Here is a 19,382-nt window from a genome sequence, read left to right as displayed (position 1 = left end):
CATTAAAATGCCATATGTTTATGAAAACTGTAAAGCACTGTATAATGTTAGGCATTGTCATTGCCCCTTTTCTTGTAAATTCTGTTATGAGATAGATCCTTTTTTATGTAAAGTCATAACAAGAGACAGAGACAGTATGAATTCTTTGGATATGCTGAGCAAGTTTTTGATGACAACAATGATCAAACATGCAAAAAGAGTATCTTTTAAAGAATAACAACAAAGGTCTTTACTATGAGAATTAGAAAAAAAGAAAAATAGGCAACTTACAATATTTGAAAAGCTAAGGTCAAGCTTCCATATGGCTCCATTGGAATCCTAAAAAATTAAATACCTAATAATATTTTGTTCATCGTTTTGGACTTTTATCAAATTAAAGGAATTTTTTTTATGATTTAGTTAAAGGACAAAACATACCAAAAACTTACATATATTTTAAAGTGTGATTGAAATTAAACAATAGCAACTTTCATGCATCTTAGAACACAACGACACAATAAATGAAGCAATCTCATAAAACTTAGTCAATTTAACATAATAAAAATGCTAATTTGTTTTCTGTGTATAAAATACAAGTCAATTAAATATCAAAATTCAGGGAACTCTTCATTGTAGTATCAACAGTAGTCTTAATAGTACAATGGATTTACAGTGACCATAAATTATACTACTATTTTAATTTTATGTCCAGATAACTTTTTTTTTTTTGGCCACACGCAGGTCTCTCACTGTTGCGGCCTCTCCCATTGCGGAGCACAGGCTCCGGATGCGCAGGCCCAGTGGCCATGGCTCACGGGCCCAGCCGCTCCGCGGCACGTGGGACCCTCCCGGACCGGGGCACGAACCCGTGTCCCCTGCATCGGCAGGCGGACTCTCAACCACTGCGCCACCAGGGAAGCCCCAGGTAACTTTTTAAATGTATTTCTTTAAAGTCTTTATTGAATTTATTACAGTATTGCTTCTGTTTTATGTTTTGGTTTTTTGGCTGTGAGGTATGTGGGATCTTAGCTCCCCGACCAGGGATCAAACCTGCACTCCCTGCATTAGAAGGCAAAGTCTTAACCACTGGACCACCAGGGAAGTCCCAATGTCCAGATAACTTTAAAGAACAAAGAGAGAAGAGTGCATCTTACCTGAGACAACCAAAAGTTATTTCCAATTTCATTCATTTTTATCATAGAGAAGAGTCTGACATTCTTGTCTACTTGAAGTTCATTAATGGGCTCTATCTCTAACAATCCAGTCTCGTCTATAGTATCAGCAGTGTCTATTGCCTCAAAATCCCATATCTTAAAAAATAAGAAAATACTTTAATCAATCAGCAGTTTCTGAATGTATATTTTATAAGCCAGAAAAGGCCCCATTTTTTGTTTGTTTGGTTTTGTTTTTTTTTTTTTTTGCGGTACGCAGGCCTCTCACTGTTGTGGCCTCTCCCATTGCGGAGCACAGGCTCCGGATGCGCAGGTTCAGCGGCCATGGCTCACGGGCCCAACCGCTCCGCAGCATGTGGCATCTTCCAGGACTGGGGCACAAACCCACGTCCCGTGCATCGGCAGGCGGACTCTCAACCACTGTGCCACCAGGGAAGCCCCTAGGCCCCATTTTTTTTTTCAAAAGTCATTTCTTCTTGTTTCAGGAAAATAATGAGTAGGTATAAATTAAAACACCAGATAAAATCTAACCCTGGGATTTTGCTCTGAAATGGGAATAATGAATTATTATAATTTCCTTTGTATTTATGGAGGTTAGTGAGAAAATACAGACCTGAATAAGAATTCTAATTTGCCCAAAGTAAACTTTATTTCCAGGTTTCTGTCAGGCCTTACTGCATATATAGCGGCCACAAGGAATAAATGGTTCAGTCATACACTGAGACATCATGACGAACCTCGTCTTACATTAGATTCATGGGCTCCTGGAGAGGGGACACAGACCTTCTTGCTTAATGATTCAAGCACTATCTTCATTATAAGCAGAGAAAAATGGATGTAGGGAATGTCTTCATGAGATAATGTTTCTCTTCTTTATCATAGATTTAGACTGTACTATTCAGATAAGGATTGTTGTTCTTGCAATAGGAGACCAGAATAGTACTAGGGAAGGATGAGGGAGCACAGTTTCACTTTATGTGGTGAAGAGACTCAGAAGGACTTCCTCTGTGAAGTGCCAAAGCCCAGCCTGGATGGTTCTGTAGCCACATCCTGCTACGTCATCCTAGACTCAACAACTCAGACTTTGGGAGGATTGGTGGTGTCCTACAGAGTAGCATTGTGGAGGACAGTCCCAGATCCTAGGGTCAGACTAACTCCTGGGAGTTGGAGTAGGTTTTTCCTAGAGGGTGAGAAGTAGAGATTTACAACATAGAAGACTGAAGAGATAAGGGCAGACTTTGAAAGGGGAAGCAAATTAGTGATGTCCATGAAGGGATCTTCTGTGAAGTATTTAACTTCTCTTCTCTTGAGGTGCTCCTCCACTTGGTATTTTGACGTATTTGGGGGTGACATATGCCTTGGAAGGATACTGAATATGTTGTATGACATAATAAAGGACAAAAGATTCTCAGAGCAATGAGTAAAATAGAACAAAATTAAATTTAACATGACTCAAAAAGCCAATGGTAAGAGGACAAACTGTGGAAGACATGTCTCTAATATATTGTGTGAGCCATACATAAGCTCAGTAAGTATCAGAGTAACCACACTAGTAAAAAAAATAATAATAGAGTCTCACTTCTGATAATACTACTTCCTAAAGAATATCCGGAGAATACTCCCTTTTATGAATATTTTCTTATGAAAGGCCCCAGTAGAAATACATACTGTGGGGACCACAAGGCAGATCAGAAGACTGCAGGTTTGCCAGCAACAGCAGGGTACCTACACATGGGTAGGTGGGAGAAGAGGTGTGACAACAGCCAGAAGGATGGAGATGCAGAAGCAATGTCCCAGCTTAGCCCACACTATGGGCAGGACAGTGTCCACAGGTGAGAACAAGCGAGTTCACTAGTGCACAGAGCACCAGGAAGGGAGCATCCATAGGCAAACTCTATCAGCTCACCTTTGTATTTCTAATTGATAAACTCAGTAAAAAAAACATCTAACAAATGTTTGGCATCGTTATCCCTAGAAAATGACCCATTCATACCAGGCATTTTGGAAGGACATCTGAGTCCACTGTTAATACTGTGCTAACATGGGATGAGGGGAAGATGGCGTAAGAATAAGACGCGGAGATCACCTTCCTCCCCACAGATACACCAGAAATACATCTACACGTAGAGCAACTCCTACAGAACACCTACTGAAAGCTGGCAGAAGACCTCAGACCTCCCAAAAGGCAAGAAACCCCCCCACGTACCTGGGTAGGGCAAAAGAAAAAAGAATAAACAGAGACAAAAGAATAGGGATGGGACCTGCACCAGTGGCAGGGAGCTGTGAAGGAGGAAAGGTATCCACACACTAGGAAGCCCCTTCGCGGGCGGAGACTGCGGGAGGCGGAGGGGGGAGCTTCAGAGCCGCGGAGGAGAGCACAGCAACAGGGGTGCGGAGGGCAAAACGGGGAGATTCCCACACAGAGGATCGGTGCCGACCGGCACTCACCAGCCCAAGAGGCTTGTCTGCTCACCCGCCGGGGCGGGCGGAGCTGCGAGCTGAGGCTCCGGCTTTGGTCGGAGTGCAGGGAGAGGACTGGGGTTGGCGGCGTGAACGTGCGCCACGGCTAGCCGGGAGGGAGTCCGGTAAAGTCTGGACCTGCCGAAGAGGTAAAAGGCTTTTTCTTCCCTCTTTGTTTCCTGGTGCGCGAGGAGAGGGGATTAAGAGCGCTGCTTAAAGGAGCTCCAGTGACGGGCGTGAGCCGCGGCTAAAAGCACGGACCCCAGAGACAGGAATGAGACGCTAAGGCTGCCGCTGCCGCCACCAAGAAACCTGTGTGCGAGCACAGGTCACTATCCACAACCCCCTTCCGGGGAGCCTGTGCAGCCCACCACTGCCAGGTTCCCGGGATCCAGGAACAACTTCCCCGGGAGAACGCACGGCGCGCCTCAGGCTGGTGCAACGTCACGCCGGCCTCTGCCGCCGCAGGCTCGCCCCACACTCCGTACCCCTCCCTCCCCCCGGCCTGAGTGAGCCAGAGCCCCCGAAGCAGCTGCTCCTTTAACCCCGTCCTGTCTGAGCAAAAAACAGACGCCCTCCTGCGACCTACACACAGAGGCGGGGCCAAATCCAAAGCTGAGCCCCGGGAGCTGTGAGAACAAAGAAGAGAAAGGGAAATCACTCCCAGCAGCCTCAGAAGCAGCGGATTAAAGCTTCACAATCAACTTGATGTACCCTGCATCTGTGGAATACATGAATAGAAAACGAATCATCTGAAATTGAGGAGGTGGACTTTGAGAGCAAGATTTATGATTTTTTCCCCTTTTCCTCTTTTTGTGAGTGTGTATGTGTATGCTTCTGTATGAGATTTTGTCTGTATAGTTTTGCTTCCACCATTTGTCCTAAGGTTCTATCCGTCCGTTTTTTTTTTAATTCTTTTTCTTAATAATTATTTTTTAATTTAATAACTTTATTACATTTTACTTTATTTTATTTTACTTTACCTTCTTTCTTTCTTTCTCTTTTCCTTCCTTCCCTGCTTCCTTCCTTCCTCCCACCGTACCTCCCTCCCTCCTTACTTTCCTTCTTTCCTGATTTCCCTTCTTCCTTCCTTCCTTTCTTTCTTTCTTTCTTCCTACTTCTACTAATTCTTTCTCTCTACTTTTTCTCCCTTTTATTTTGAGCCGTGTGGATGAAAGGCTCTTGGTGCTGCAGCCAGGAGTCAGTGCTGTGCCTCTGAGGTGGGACAGCCAACTTCAGGACACTGGTCAACAAGAGACCTCCCAGCTCCACATAATATCAAATGGCGAAAATCTCCCAGAGATCTCCATCTCAACGCCAGCACCCAGCTTCACTCAACGACCAGCAAGCTACAGTCCTGGACACCCTATGCCAGCAAAACAGGAACACAACCCCACCCATTAGCAGAGAGGCTGCCTAAAATCATAATAAGTCCACAGACACCCGAAAACACACCACCAGATGAGGACCTGCCCACCAAAGAGACAAGATCCAGCCTCATCCACCAGAACACAGGCACTAGTTCCCTCCACCAGGAAGCCTACACAACCCACTGAACCAACCTTAGCCACTGGGGACAGACACCAAAAACAATGGGAACTACGAACCTGCAGCCTGCAAAAAGGAGACCCCAAACACAATAAAATAAGCAAAATGAGAAGACAGAAAAACACACTGCAGATGAAGGAGCAAGATAAAAACCCACCAGACCTAACAAATGAAGAGGAAATAAGCAGTCTACCTGAAAAAGAATTCAGAATAATGATAGTAAAGATGATCCAAAATCTTGGAAATAGAATAGACAGAATGCAAGAAACATTTAATAAGGACCTAGAAGAACTAAAGATGAAACAAACAACGATGAACAACACAGTAAATGAAATTAAAAATACCCTAGATGGGATCAATAGCAGAATAACTGAGGGAGAAGAACGGATAAGTGACCTGGAAGATAAAATAGTGGAAATAACTACTGCAGAGCAGAATAAAGAAAAAAGACTGATAAGAACTGAGGACAGTCTCAGAGACCTCTGGGACAACATTAAACGCACCAACATTTGAATTAGGAGTTCCAGAAGAAGGAGAGAAAAAGAAAGGGACTGAGAAAATATTTGAAGAGATTATAGTTGAAAACTTCCCTAATATGGGAAAGGAAATAGTTAATCAAGTCCAGGAAGCACAGAGAGTCCCATACAGGATAAATCCAAGAAGAAATATGCCAAGACACATATTAATCAAACTGTCAAAAATTAAATACAAAGAAAGCATATTAAAAGCAGCAAGGGAAAAACAACAAATAACACACAAGGGAATCCCCATAAGGTTAACAGCTGATCTTTCAGCAGAAACTCTGCAAGCCAGAAGGGACTGGCAGGACATATTTAAAGTGATGAAGGAGAAAAACCTGCAACCAAGATTACTCTAACCAGCAAGGATCTCATTCAGGTTTGATGGACAAATTAAAATCTTTACAGAGAAGCAAAAGCTGAGAGAGTTCAGCACCACCAAACCAGCTTTACAACAAATGCTAAAGGAACTTCTCTAGGCAAGAAACACAAGAGAAGGAAAAGACCTACAATAACGAACCCAAAACAATTAAGAAAATGGGAATAGGAACATACATATTGATAATTACCTTAAATGTAAATGGGCTAAATGCCCCCACCAAAAGACACAGACTGGATGAATGAATACAAAAACAAGACCCATATATATGCTGTCTACAAGAGACCCACTTCAGACCTAGAGACACATACAGACTGAAAGTAAGGGGATGGAAAAAGATATTCCGTGCAAATGGAAACAAAAAGAAAGCTGGAGCAGCAATTCTCATATCAGACAAAATACACTTTAAAATAAAGACTATTAGAAGAGACAAAGAAGGACACTACATAATGATCAAGGGATCAATCCAAGAAGAAGATATAACAATTGTAAATATTTATGCACCCAACAAAGGAGCAAATCCTAATAAATACTAACAAATACTAACAGCCATAAGAGAGGAAATCGACAGTAACACATTCATAGTAGGGGACTTTAACACCCCACTTCCACCAATGGACAGATCATCCAAAATGAAAATAAATAGGAAACACAAGCTTTAAATGATACATTAAATAAGATGGACTTAATTGATATTTATAGGACACTCCATCCAAAAACAACAGAATACACATTTTTCTCAAGTGCTCATGGAACATTCTCCAGAATAGATCATATCTTGGGTCACAAATCAAGCCTTGGTAAATTTAAGAAAATTGAAATTGTATCAAGTATCTTTTCCGACCACAACGCCATGAGACTAGATATCAATTACAGGAAAAGATCTGTAAAAGATACAAACACATGGAGGCTAAACAATACACTACTTAATAACGAAGTGATCACTGAAGAAATCAAAGAGGAAATCAAAAAATACCTAGAAACAAACGACAATGGAGACACGATGACCCAAAACCTATGATATGCAGCAAAAGCAGTTCTAAGAGGGAAGTTTATAGCAATACAAGACCACCTTAAGAAACAGGAAACGTCTCGAATAAACAACCTAACCTTGCAACTAAAGCAATTAGAGAAAGAAAAACAAAAAAACCCCAAAGTTAGCAGAAGGAAAGAAATCATAAAAATCAGATCAGAAATAAATGAAAAAGAAATGAAAGAAACATTAGCAAAGATCAATAAACCTAAAAGCTGGTTCTTTGAGAAGATAAACAAAATAGATAAACCATTAGCCAGACTCAACAAGAAAAAAAGGGAGAAGACTCAAATCAACAGAATTAGAAATGAAAAAGGAGAAGTAACAAAAGACACTGCAGAAACACAAAAGATCATGAGAGATTACTACAAGCAGCTCTATGCCAATAAAATGGACAACCTGGAAGAAATGGACAAATTCTTAGAAATGCACAACCTGCCAAGACTGAATCATGAAGAAATAGAAAATATGAACAGACCAATCACAAGCACTGAAATTGAAACTGTGACTAAAAACCTTCCAACAAACAAAAGCCCAGGACCAGATGGCTTCACAGCCGAATTCTATCAAACATTTACAGAAGAGCTAACACCTATCCTTCTCAAACTCTTCCAAAATATAGCAGAGGGAGGAACACTCCCAAACTCATTCTACCAGGCCACCATCACCCTGATACCAAAACCAGACAAGGATGTCACAAAGAAAGAAAACTACAGGCCAATATCATATAGATGCAAAAACCCACAACAAAATACTAGCAAACAGAATCCAACAGCACATTATAAGGATCATACACCACGATCAAGTGGGGTTTATTTCAGGAATGCAAGGATTCTTCAATATATGCAAATCTATCAATGTGATAAACCATATTAACAAATTGAAGGAGAAAAACCATATGATCATCTCAATAGATGCAGAGAAAGCTTTAGATGCAGAGAAAGATGCAGAGAAAGCTTTAGACAAAAATCAACACCCATTTATGATAAAAACCCTCAAGAAAGTAGGCATACAGGGAACTTTCCTCAACATAATAAAGGCCATATATGACAAACCCACAGCCAACATCATCCTCAATGGTGAAAAACTGAAAGCATTTCCACTAAGATCAGCAACAAGACAAGGTTGCCCACTGTCACCACTCTTATTCAACATAGTTTTGGAAGTTTTAGCCACAGCAATCAGAGAAGAAAAGGAAATAAAAGGAATCCAAATTGGAAAAGAAGAAGTAAAGCTGTCACTGTTTGCAGATGACATGATACTGTACATAGAGAATCCTAAAGATGCTACCAGAAAACTACTAGAGCTAATCAATGAATTTGGTAAAGTAGCAGGATACAATTTAATGCACAGAAGTCTCTGGCATTCCTATACACTAATGATAAAAAATCTGAAAGTGAAATCAAGAAAACACTCCCATTTACCACTGCAACAAAAAGAATAAAATATCTAGGAATAAACCTACCTAAGGAGAAAAAAGACCTGTATGCAGAAAATTATAAGACACTGATGAAAGAAATTAAAGATGATACAAATAGATGGAGAGATATACCATGTTCTTGGATTGGAAGAATCAGACTTGTGACAATGACTCTACTACCCAAAGCAATCTACAGATTCAATGTAATCCCTATCAAACTACCACTGGCATTTTTCTCAGAACTAGAACAAAAAATTTCACAATTTGTATGGAAACACAAAAGACCCCGAATAGCCAAAGCAATCTTGAGAACAAAAAATGGAGCTGGAGGAATCAGGCTCCCTGACTTCAGACTATACTACAAAGCTACAGTAATGAAGACAGTATGGTACTGGCACAAAAACAGAAAGATAGATCAATGGAACAGGATAGAAAGCCCAGAGATAAACACACGCACATATGGTCACCTTATCTTTGATAAAGGAGGGAGGATGTACAGTGGAGAAAGGACAGCCTCTTCAATAAGTGGTACTGGGAAAACTTGACAGGTACATGTAAAAGTATGAGATTAGATCACTCCCTAACACCATACACAAAAATAAGCTCAAAATGGATTAAAGACCTAAATGTAAGGCCAGAAACTATCAAACTCTTAGAGGAAAACATAGGCAGAACACTCTATGACATAAATCACAGCAATGTCCTTTTTGACCCACCTCCTAGAGAAATGGAAATAAAAACAAAAGTAAAGAAATGGGACCTAATGAAACTTCAAAGCTTTTGCACAGCAAAGGAAACCATAAACAAGACCAAAAGACAACCCTCAGAATGGGAGAAAATATTTGCAAATGAAGCAGCTGACAAAGGATTAATTTCCAAAATTTACAAGCAGCTCATGCAGCTCAATAACAAAAAAACAAACAACCCCATCCAAAAATGGGCAGAAGACCTAAATAGACATTTCTCCAAAGAAGATATACAGAATGCCAACAAACACATGAAAGAATGCTCAACATCATTAATCATTAGAGAAATGCAAATCAAAACTACAATGAGATATCATCTCACACCAGTCAGAACGGCCATCATCAAAAAATCTAGAAACAATAAATGCTGGAGAGGGTGTGGAGAAAAGGGAACACTCTTGCACTGCTGGTGGGAATGTGAAGTGGTACAGCCACTATGGAGGTCAGTATGAAGGTTCCTTAAAAAACTACAAATAGAACTACCATATGACCCAGCAATCCCACTACTGGGCATATACCCTGAGAAGACCATAATTCAAAAAGAGTCATGTACCAAAATGTTCATTGCAGCTCTATTTACAATAGCCCGGAGATGGAAACAACCTAAGTGCCCATCATCGGATGAATGGATAAAGAAGATGTGGCACCTATATACAATGGAATATTACTCAGCCATAAAACGAAATGAAATTGAGTTATTTGTAATGAGGTGGATAGACCTAGAGTCTGTCATACAGAGTGAAGTAAGTCAGAAAGAGAAAGACAAATACCGTATGCTAACACATATATATAGAATTTAAGGGAAAAAATGTCATGAAGAACCTGGGGGTAAGACAGGGATAAAGACACAGACCTACTAGAGAACGGACTTGAGGATATGGGCAGGGGGAAGGGTGAGCTGTGACAAAGCGAGAGAGAGGCATGGACATATATACACTACCAAACGTAAGGTAGATAGCTATTAGGAAGCAGCCGCATAGCACAGGGAGATCAGCTCGGTGCTTTGTGACCGCCTGGAGGGGTGGGATAGGGAGGGTGGGAGGGAGGGAGACGCAAGAGGGAAGAGATATGGGAATATATGTATATGTATAACTGATTCACTTTGTTATAAAGCAGAAACTAACACACCATTGTAAAGCAATTATACCCCAATAAAGATGTTTTAAAAATACATAAAATAAAAACAAATCGATATCTAAAGCAAAAAAAAAAATATTGTGCTAAGATGGATATTCATTTTCCGAAGCTACTACTGATATATCAACAGAATCAAAATAACAAAAGGTCCCCTCAGAAAACTTCAGTGTCAAGATGTAAATGAATTTTGACTAGAATTTAAATATTTACCACAAGAGAAGCATTATTTAAAATGAGGTGGCCCTAGGAGTAAACGACCACTGATCTCCTTCATCAAGTGACCTTTGTGAGAAATAAAAATCTGATAAAACCCACAGGGTGATCTGCAAGGTTTTGATGTGGGTGCTACTGTCCAAGTGTAAAGAAAACTTACCCTAACACATCCATCTGACCCGATGGTGATGACTTCACCCTCGTCCAGCATTATCTGGTTAATGGGACCCTGGTGACAAGGCTTGCCTGCAGCTCGACTCAGCTCGACTTTGATGTGGCCACCTTCCCAAAGCAGCATGTTGCCCCATTCTGACCCTGAGAGCACCTGGCAGGTGTGCGGAAAGGAAAGAACGTGCATGAAGACAGACAAACGTGTATAAATGCTTCAAAGAGCTGGTGAGACTTGTTTCTAAAGATTTTTCTTGGTTATGAAAGTAAAAATTGTTTTAATTTTTAAAATAATAAAATACAGCTATGAAAATTCACTACCCCAGAAACAACCACTTGTCACATTTTGACATATTTGCTCCTAGCGTTATATATAGTTTTACCTCATTGTGTATGTTGGTTAATTTTTCAAACATATCTGCAGTAGATTTCTTTGTACATCTCTTAAGGACACAACCCAGGAGTGGAATTACCAGGTCAAAATTTAGAGACATGTTTAAAGTTCTTGATAGATGAAATTCTACTTTTTAAGAGTGATAATATCAAATGTTATGTTTGATAATTGTGAGGTCAGTACTGAACTCAGCAAATTATAGCAGAATATAATTCAATTTCAAATAAGGATGATCATCTAGAACCACTTCACATTAATGCACTTAATCCAGCACTTCCCAATGTACGTACCACCAAACACTAGTTCTTAAGATGTTTAACTAATATAATAAGTAATACTAATTGAATATTGACTCCATGCCAAGCAGTGCTTGAGCACTTAACATATGTTATTTAATCCTAAAAACCGTATGAACTAGGTACATTTACCAAGGATACCATGTGCTGTTGTACAGGTTGGGTACTTTATTTTCCCAGAAGAGACAGTTTTTCTCATTTGCACAAAGGAACCATCTGGGCTGATGATGGAAGTCCTGACTATTACTATCCCCATTTTATAAAGTAAAAAAACTGAAGCACAGAACAGTTAAGTATGTTGCCCAAAATTACTCAGAGGAGTCAGGGTTCTAAACCACGCGCTATGGCTCAAAACCTCCCATTCCAACTAATGCTGCCTCAAAAGACATACGCTAGGAAAAACAAAGTCAAACACGTTTCTTTTCTCTAGGACCCCTTGGAAGCGTTTTTTCTTTTTTTTTTAATTAATTAATTTATTTATTTTTGGCTGTGTTGGGTCCCCGTTTCTGTGCGAGGGCTTTCTCCAGTTGTGGCAAGCGGGGGCCATTCTTCATCACAGTGTGCGGGCCTCTCACTATCGTGGCCTCTCTTGTTGTGGAGCACAGGCTCCAGACGTGCAGGCTCAGCAGTTGTGGCTCACGGGCCCAGTCGCTCCGTGGCACGTGGGATCCTCCCAGACCAGGGCTCGAACCCGTGTCCCCTGTATTAGCAGGCAGACTCTCAACCACTGCGCCAGCAGGGAAGCCTCCCTTGGAAGCTTTAATACAGCAGTGTTCACTGGGAATCACCATGAGAAATTTCTAGCTGCAAAGGAATTTGACCAGGAAAGTCTTTTCATAGAGTTTCTGTGCAAAAGAATGTTGCAGGCGATGCCCTTTGGGGAACTCTGATCTAATTCTTGCCTGCCTGCTCGAGGACTCTGCAGCCCCATTTTCCTCTCACCTAGAGGAACTTATGACCTTACTCAGTCTTTTCTACTTCTCCAGTCTACCTATGCTTATCTATTCTACCTATTTTACCTATTAAGCCTCAGCCCACTTGTCTTTACTTAGACTTTTTTTCTGTCCAGTAACTAAAACCACCAAAAGTCACCAAAGCCTGTAAGTCATTTCTTTCTGAAATGTCACTCATGTCTAGCTTCCCTCTTCCATTTGTCCTGAGAAAAGTCCAGACTCTCATCATCTCTTCTTACATAAAAGCAGTATCTTCCTTCTGAGCTCATCTCCTTGACTCCACATTTCCCTTCTAATATGCTTGGCATTTGTGGCCAAATTTATATATAACTTCTTTCATTTGCAACTCTACTCTTCCAGAACCTAATAGTTCCGCCTGGCTGTTCCAGACCTCATACACTAGGGCCCCACCATACTTCTCAATCTCATTTCCCACTCCTTCCCAACATGAGTACTCCAATTAATCCTCTAAATATGTAATATTTACTCCTAACTCTAAATATTTCCTTTTGTGGCTCTTTCATTTAAAATGGGTTCTTTTCTCCCCTACCTCTACACAAACTCTTCTGAACCTTTTTCAGATATATCTCATACCATGTTTTTAATGATCTTTAGCTTAATCCTTACAGAATTTGAAGCTGGAATGATTTATTATCATCTTATAGGTTTGGATATATAATTTATAATTTAGCCAGCACCCAAGACTTTTTAGTTCCTACCATACACCATGATTTCAAATTAAGACTATTCCACTAGGCAGTGACTAGACCATTTGGTTCCTCAGAGTAATATTTGTATGCTGGCATTTTCTTATAACTGAGATGACCACAAATAATACTCTATAACTCATCCTAACAGGGAGCCTTATACAATATTAATGGAGAACTGATCCTATAGGCAATATGTCTATAAATTTTATAAGAAGAAACTAACAGATTAAAATTGCAGTGTTGTAGATGGCACTATACAGTGGCTCAATCTTCCTGAACAATAATTTGATATAAAAGCAAAAGACACAAGACTGTATATAACCTTTGACCCAGTAAGTCCTCTTGGAGGATCATGGCAAAGAAGAGAGAAGGGAAAGATAAACATTATAAATATTGCAACTCCATGACACAGTTAAAAGTAACAAGTCACTATATGAAAATGTTCACATACTTTATATGTGTATATAATATTTAGTAAAGACAAAATGATATGTACATGTGGATTATGACAATTTCACAGAATTAAAATTGATAATCTGAAAAGGTAAAATTAAATGCTCATTATATTTGCAATTATAGTATCTGTTATTGCCAATATTGGCAGTGCTTTTTAGACTGCTTTCATATATGTATATCACTTCATTTCATTTCAATAATTTCATTATTGTAGAATAGTAGCTGTACTCACCTTCCCATCTGGGAGCTCCATGTAACCTTCTATATCATTAGTGGCTGTTTTGCCAAATCGACCCAATAAACCCTGAAGCTTGAGGCCAGTGAATGTTACAGCCATTTCCCAGAACCTGCCAACAAAAGAGCCTGAATGTACCTCAAAGAAATTTTATTTATTTTAATTTTAATATCACCCAAACATTTACATATTTCATAGTCACATATTATTTCATTTATCCATTCATTCAATTAAAATGTATTAAGTATCAACTACTTGTCAGGCAAAGTTCTAGGCAATATGAATTCGGCATCGAGCAAAATAGTCCAAAAAGAAAAAATTCCATGCCTTTGCAGATCTTACATTTTAGAGTTGTGTTTTCCTATGCAATAGCCACACATTTGACTATTTTAATTTAGACTTAAAGTAATTAACATTAAATAAAATTTAAACATCAGTGTTTCATTCAGACTGACCAGTTTCAAGTATTCAATAGCTACATGTGGCTACTGTCTACTAGATTGGCCAGCACAGAACACTCCCACCGTAGCAGAAAGTTCTACTGCATAGTACCACTTTAGAGGATATAAACGTTTTCCAAAAGTTCTAATTTACTTGTTGTGTAACTTTGAGTGATTTTCTTGATCACATTGTACTTTCATTCGCTCATGTGTAAAATGAGAATATTATTTGCACCAACCTCATGAAATTGAAAAACTCTTTTAGAACAGTGCCTAGCACATAAGGTCAATCAATGTTAAGTTACTAATATTTTCTTATTCATAATCTGAACAAATCAATAGTCAGAATGATGAAAAACCATGTAGAAAAAAGAAAGAATCTGGCCTACCAACTGGATGTAGAATAGATAATGGACAGTATCAACAAGCCAATAATATGAAGCCAAGAGCCTAAATGACCAACACCCTTCTCCAAGGCTGTTGTAGGTCCCCTGATCATATGTTTCCATTTCCTGTTTCTTTTACAGCACACCACACATGAAATTGTTCAAGGTCTATCTTTCCCCAAAGACATAGTACATAGAAAATATGCACTCTACGCATAGCACAGGGAGATCAGCTCGGTGCTTTGTGACCGCCTGGAGGGGTGGGATAAGGAGGGTGGGAGGGAGGGAGACGCAAGAGGGAAGAGATATGGGAACATATGTATAATTGATTCACTTTGTTATAAAGCAGAAACTAACACACCATTGTAAAGCTATTATACCCCAATAAAGATGTTAAAAAAAAAGAAAATATGCACTCTAGTAAGCCATGGAAAAATTAGAATTTTTTAACCTATAGCCAGCAGAGAGTTAGTTGACAATTCCCCCAAGATTTAAAAATCTGTTCAATTATTCTATATTTCAAAAGGACCAGACTTAAATTGGAATGAAAAGAATTTAAGATAGATTTTAAAAACCTCTTTCTCATAAAGAGACACTGGGAATCAAGTTAAGGGCAGCTCGAGAGTATTGCTAGAAGGTTGTTAAATAAAGGACAAAATCAGTTCCATCCTGAACAAAGAACAAAGGGTATATAATATAGTGGAAAACACCCAGAGACCTGAGATCAAGAGTAGGCTCTGTTACCATTTAGTATTGAGGGTCCTGCATCAGGAATGGTTCTGTTATAATTCTTATTCTACAAGTGAAGACTGAGTTCAGAGACATCAAGATGACTTATCCATCTCACAGTATCACTACAACACATTGAACAGCGGATATGAAAGTTCAATATGAACTTGGACACAGCACGCCAATGTTATTAAGACATTATACAAACTCTCTTAGGAAGTGAAGGCAGCAAGCAAAATTCAAAAGCCCTCCTTTTATCTATGCTGGTTTCAGTAATAAAATCTCCATACCCAACTAGAAAAGCTGCACTACAGTTAGTTTTTTAAATAACACATTTAAAAATTATCCTAATGTTAACAACATCAGCAAAAATGTCTCCAGCTGGTCAATCCTCTTAGAAAAGACCCTAACAATAAACGACTAGCACCTGTATCAGTCATGCAACCTACTTGATGTGGCCGGATCCCGATGTAGTAAGCTGCTCGTCATCTTCAGGATTGAAAGTAACCTTGAAAACTTCCTGGGAAAAAGCTTTTGTCCTCAGTAGGGGCTGCTCTTCTTTCCAATCCCAGATTGTCAGTGTGTGGTCAGGGTTGCCACCAACAGAGGCCAGCAAGGTACCACTGCAGTTAAAGTCTACACATGCATAGGCCAGATCAGTCCCATCTGAAAGGATGAAAAGATGAATGCAAGTCTAATGAACACGGACAGCACTTACTTTTCAAAAGTGTATTAGTTAAATCAAAAAAAGGAGAGAGAGCTTCCCTGGTGGCGCAGTGGTTGAGAGTCCGCCTGCCGATGCAGGGGGCGCGGGTTCATGCCCCGGTCCACGAAGATCCCACGTGCCGCGGAGCAGAAGGCCCATGAGCCATGGCCGCTGGGCCTGCGCGTCTGGAGCCTCTGCTCCGCGGCGGGAGAGGCCACGGCAGTGAGAGACCCGCGTACCACAAATAAATAAATAAATAAAATTTTAAAAAGAGAGAGAGAGAGAGCACCCTTAGTGGTGTGCATTGGTGGAAGAATGCCAAGACTCCCCTAAAGAAACAATTCGAAAATCACTCATCACCCTTGGCTGTAGAATGAACTACATGATATGGGGGGAGCAGGGGAGGGTGAAGAAATCTTAATCACACTTTGCATGAGAAAAACACTTTGAGAATACATTCTACTTTATGAAGTGGGGAAGGGTGACACAAAAGCATATTAGACAGCAGAGAGAAATCAATTTAAAATCTGTCCCCTGAAAATTTCACAAAAACTGATGACTTCAGTTTTCTGGTTATGCATGTGAGGAGCTAAGAAATCACCATTCCATCCTAACAACAAGTAAAAAGCTGAACAGACTGAAAAATCAACAGCTCTTCTTGGATCTATACGAGACGAAAGGAAACAGGGCAAACCCCTGCCCCCAAGAATGGAGAGACCACCAGGTAAATACAGGGATTTGCAACTCACCAGAGCAGAGGCTTCCAAGCAGCAACAGCCAGAACAGCTCAAGGAACCACTGCCGGTGAAGTAAAACACGAACTCTAACTGACGAATTGCTGGAGGCTCAGTGTGGACAAGTCTGAGAATTAAAAACTCCAGGGGGACCCAGTCATAAGGTGGCCCCAACAATATTGTGAGATTTACCTCCAGGAGTTGACCAGATTCCTAACGTAAAAATACCTAGAAAAATCCCCCCAGGCTTCCAACAGAAGGAGGGGAAAAGGAACCATTTTGAAATACCCGAGAGCCTCTGTTCTTCTTAATAAGGTCTGCCCTCAGGGGAAACTAATTAAACCAGAGCCTGACCGGCTGGAATGTTATCAGAGCTTAACTGACCTGGAGAAGGAAATATCCAACCCAGCCCACTCTAGCCATCCTGTCCTACCTAAGGGGGGAGAAAAATGCTGAGAAACATTTGTGAAGTTCACAGTCCAGAGGCATAGGCTCACCAAAAAACTGAGACCTAATCCCAGGACTAGAGAATGCTTCCCCTGCCCCACACCTTACCACCAGGTGACTAAAGTCCTACTTAAGGCAGTTCTTTTTACCCAGTACATCATGTCTGGCTACCCAGAAAAAATTACAAGGCATACCAAAAAGCAAAAAAAGACAGTTTGAAGACACAAAGCATGCAGCACAACCAGACATGGCATAGATGTTGGAATTGTCATATTGGGAATTTAAAACAACTCTAATTAATATGCTAAGGGCTCTAACAGATAAAGTAGACAACATAGAAGAGCAGATAGGCAATGTCAGCAGAGAGATGGAAATCCTAAGGAAAGAACCAAAAAGAAATGCTAGAGATAAAAAAAAAACCACTGTAACAGAAATGAAGAATGCTTTTGATGGGCTCATTACTAGATTGGACACAGCTGAGGAAAGACTCTTAGCTACAGGATATCTCAATAGAATCTTCAAAAACCAAAAAGCAAAGAGAACAAAGACTGATAAAAACAGAACAGAATATCCAAGGGCTGTGGGACAACTACAAAAGGTGTAATGTATGTGTGGTGGGAATACCAGAAGGAGAAGAAAGAGGAACATAAGAAATATTTAAACCAATAATGACTGAGAAATTTCCCAAATTAATGTCACACACCAAACCATGGATCCAGGAAGCTCAGAGATCACCAACCAGGGTAAATGCCCAGAAACACTACAGAAAATGAAAGATACAGAAAAAAAAATACTGCAGATAAAAGAAAAAGAGGGGGGACAAAAATCTTACCTAAAAAACACTAACCTAGAATTCTGCGCCCTGAAAAATTATCCTTCAAGGGTGACAGATAGGGCTTCCCTGGTGGTTGAGAGTCCTCCTGCCGATGCAGGGACGAGGGTTCGTGCCGCGGAGCGGAGTGGCTGGGCCCGTGAGCCATGGCCGCTGAGCCTGCGCGTCCGGAGCCTGTGCTCCGCAACAGGAGAGGCCACAACAGTGAGAGGCCCGCGTACCGCAAAAAAAAAAAAAAGGTGACAGATAAAGACTTTCTCAGACCAACAAACACTGAGGGAATCTGTTGCCAGGAGACCTGCCTTGCAAGAAATGTTAAAAGAAGTTCTTTAGAAAGAAGGAAAATAATATGGGTCAGAAAATTGGATCTACATAAAGGAAGAGAATCAAAGGAGTAAATGAAAGTAAAATAAAACTTTCATTTTTCTTATTCTTGATTGATGTAACAGATAACTGTTCAAAATAAAAGCAATAATGTATTTGATCATGTATGCTTACGTCTGTGTGTGTTATGTAAGTGAAATGAATGCTTATATATAAGCTTATATGTAACTGAAATGAATGACAGCAGCTAAAATGCCCCTTAATAGGTGAACAGATACATAAGATGTAGTACATCCAGACAATGGAATATTATTGAGCACTAAAAAGAAATGGACTATCAAACCATTAAAAGACAAGGAGGAAGCTTAAATGCATAGTACTAAGTGAAAGAAGCCAATCTGAGAAGGCTACGTACTGTATAATTCCAACTCTATGACATTTTGGAAAAGGCAAAACTATGGAGACAATAAAAGATCAGTGGTTGCCAGAGAGGGTAGGGCAGTTATGAATAGACAGAGCACAGACGATATTTAGGACAGGCTTTGGGAAAACTCCTATTCAGAATACTGAATGATGTTATAATGATGGATATATGTCATTCTACATTTGTCTAAATGAATACAGAACACCACAAGTGAACCCTAAGGGAAACTACGGACTTTGGGTAATTGTGACTGTTAACATCAACTCATCCTTGGTAAAAAATGTACCATTCTGATGAGTTATGTTGATAATGAGTAGGCTAAGCATGGGTGAGGGGAGAGGGTATGTGGGAATCTCTGAAACTTCCTCTCAATTTTATTGTAAACCTAAAAACTGCTCTGAAAAATAAAATCTTTTTTTTAAAATTGACTACTGAAATTAATTATATGGAAAACAGAATTGTAAGATAATTGTGATGGTGATTTATGTGTCAACTTGGTTGGGCTATAGTACCCAGTTATTCAATTAAACACTAATCTAGATG

General features: G+C 40.0%; 1 protein-coding gene across 1 annotated transcript in view; it reads right to left on the bottom strand.

The window, feature by feature from the left end:
* CFAP44 (cilia and flagella associated protein 44) overlaps positions 1-19,382 on the bottom strand; it is a 144,802-nt gene that overhangs the window by 101,841 nt on the left and 23,579 nt on the right. Inside the window, exons 6-10 of the mRNA XM_065875861.1 lie at positions 15,822-16,038; positions 13,815-13,929; positions 10,766-10,930; positions 1,134-1,289; positions 271-318 (exon numbers count right to left, since the gene is read on the bottom strand). Coding sequence (XP_065731933.1) covers positions 271-318; positions 1,134-1,289; positions 10,766-10,930; positions 13,815-13,929; positions 15,822-16,038 — 701 coding nt within the window. The remainder of the gene's footprint in view (positions 1-270; positions 319-1,133; positions 1,290-10,765; positions 10,931-13,814; positions 13,930-15,821; positions 16,039-19,382) is intronic.

This window comes from Phocoena phocoena, chromosome 4 (assembly GCF_963924675.1).
Source record: "Phocoena phocoena chromosome 4, mPhoPho1.1, whole genome shotgun sequence".
NCBI lineage: Eukaryota > Metazoa > Chordata > Mammalia > Artiodactyla > Phocoenidae > Phocoena > Phocoena phocoena.
The sequence above is the reverse complement of the archived record's forward strand: the minus strand, read 5'-3'. Positions and strand labels throughout refer to the sequence as shown.